Source organism: Orycteropus afer, unplaced genomic scaffold, assembly GCF_000298275.1.
Source record: "Orycteropus afer afer isolate SDZICR_OR568_19922 unplaced genomic scaffold, OryAfe1.0 scaffold00001, whole genome shotgun sequence".
Classification (NCBI taxonomy): domain Eukaryota; kingdom Metazoa; phylum Chordata; class Mammalia; order Tubulidentata; family Orycteropodidae; genus Orycteropus; species Orycteropus afer.
The window spans coordinates 6,540,263-6,541,767 of record NW_006921588.1 but is presented as its reverse complement, the minus strand read 5'-3'; the positions used below and the strand labels follow the sequence as shown (position 1 = coordinate 6,541,767).

Here is a 1,505-nt window from a genome sequence, read left to right as displayed (position 1 = left end):
TTCCAGCCAAACAAAAGACAGGCATATGAGTTGAACATTTACCTGAGGTAGATACACTCCTTGAAGAGAACAACCATGGGAGAAAGAAGGGCTGCTTAGGCAGAGGAAGACAGCTCAGTGGGGAGGAGTACATGGAGGGATGGACACAGGGAAGAGGTAACTATGGGGAGGAAGTGGGAGGGGAACTGTCGCACTGTGGTAAATTGTGGCCAACGTCATGAGACAAAGTGTATGTGAACTGCTGTATGGAAAGTGAATTTGCTCTGTAAATTTTCACCCAAATCACACACACACACAAAAGATAGAATCTCCAGAGGCTAAGAGACAATCCACACAGAGATTAGAAGACAAATGATCAATACATATGGGGTGCAAGCAAGATGGGCTTATTTCTGTATTTCCTCATCTGATAAATTCTAGACTTGGTCTTTCCATTTTTAAAACAGCATGAAAATAATAAATAACAGCTTTGTGTTATGGATTGAATTTTGGCCCCCAAAAAACATGTATGGAAGCCCTGATCATGTGTTATCATGATTTAATTAATGTGATTAAATCACTAGATCTAAGGGAGAGCAGGTGACCTTCCATAATGTAATGTAATCACCTTCCATACGCAATCCAGTATAATAGAATCAATCAGTTGAGGTCATACTAGTGCAGGGTGCTTCCTAAACCTAATCACTTCTGAGTTATAAAACCAGCAGAATGAACACAGCCGTGCAACACAAGGGAAGGCTTGCCTACAAGCACAGGAACCAAGAATATCTGGGGCTATGAAAAGAAGGAGTTGACAGGGCAGACACTGATTTGGGCTTTTACCCTCTAGAGCTGTGAGGAAATTGTCCTTACTTCCCAATCAATGGGAGAGAACCACAATCTCACTGAAGCAGAAATAATCGCCCACAAGCCTTTCTTTCCTTCCTTCCTTTCTTCTTTCCTTTCTTTCTTTCTTATATCAAATATACATTGCACATCTTGTATGTTTAAGGTATATCCTAAACACTGTTGTAAGTGCAAGGAGTATAAAGCAAAATAAGAAATAGCCCCAATCCTTAAGAAATTCACAATCTTCTGGCAGAAACAGATATATAAACAAAAACTTAACAATGAAGTAATTCAAATAGAGACCTCTGTAATTCTATGGACATAGTAGTTGATCTGTGCTCATGTATTTAGCACACTATATTTGTATGGTACTTGGTGCTTTGCAAAAGGTCTTCAAATACTTTAAAGCACAGTATGTGTTGATACTATTAGCATAAATACTACTTATGAAAAAGAAACTATGCAAAGTAAAACTTACCTTTCTTCCTCTACCTATAAAAAGAAAAAAAATATGTTATTTTGTGGAGAAATGGTTATTGAAAATCAGCTAAATATTTACTTTCAATAACATGTTTCTTGTGGAGTTAAAATTTGACTTAAACAGATTTTACTATCACTATATGGCAGAAGTCATAAGTTGTTTTGGATCGATATTTCTATAAAAGGCAAAATACAAT

The 1,505-nt window shown here is 37.0% G+C and overlaps 1 protein-coding gene across 1 annotated transcript in view; it reads right to left on the bottom strand.

The window, feature by feature from the left end:
• COL5A2 (collagen type V alpha 2 chain) overlaps positions 1–1,505 on the bottom strand; it is a 220,624-nt gene that overhangs the window by 82,705 nt on the left and 136,414 nt on the right. The window contains exon 3 of the mRNA XM_007955761.2: positions 1,307–1,320. Within this exon, the coding sequence (XP_007953952.1) occupies positions 1,307–1,320 (14 nt within the window). The remainder of the gene's footprint in view (positions 1–1,306; positions 1,321–1,505) is intronic.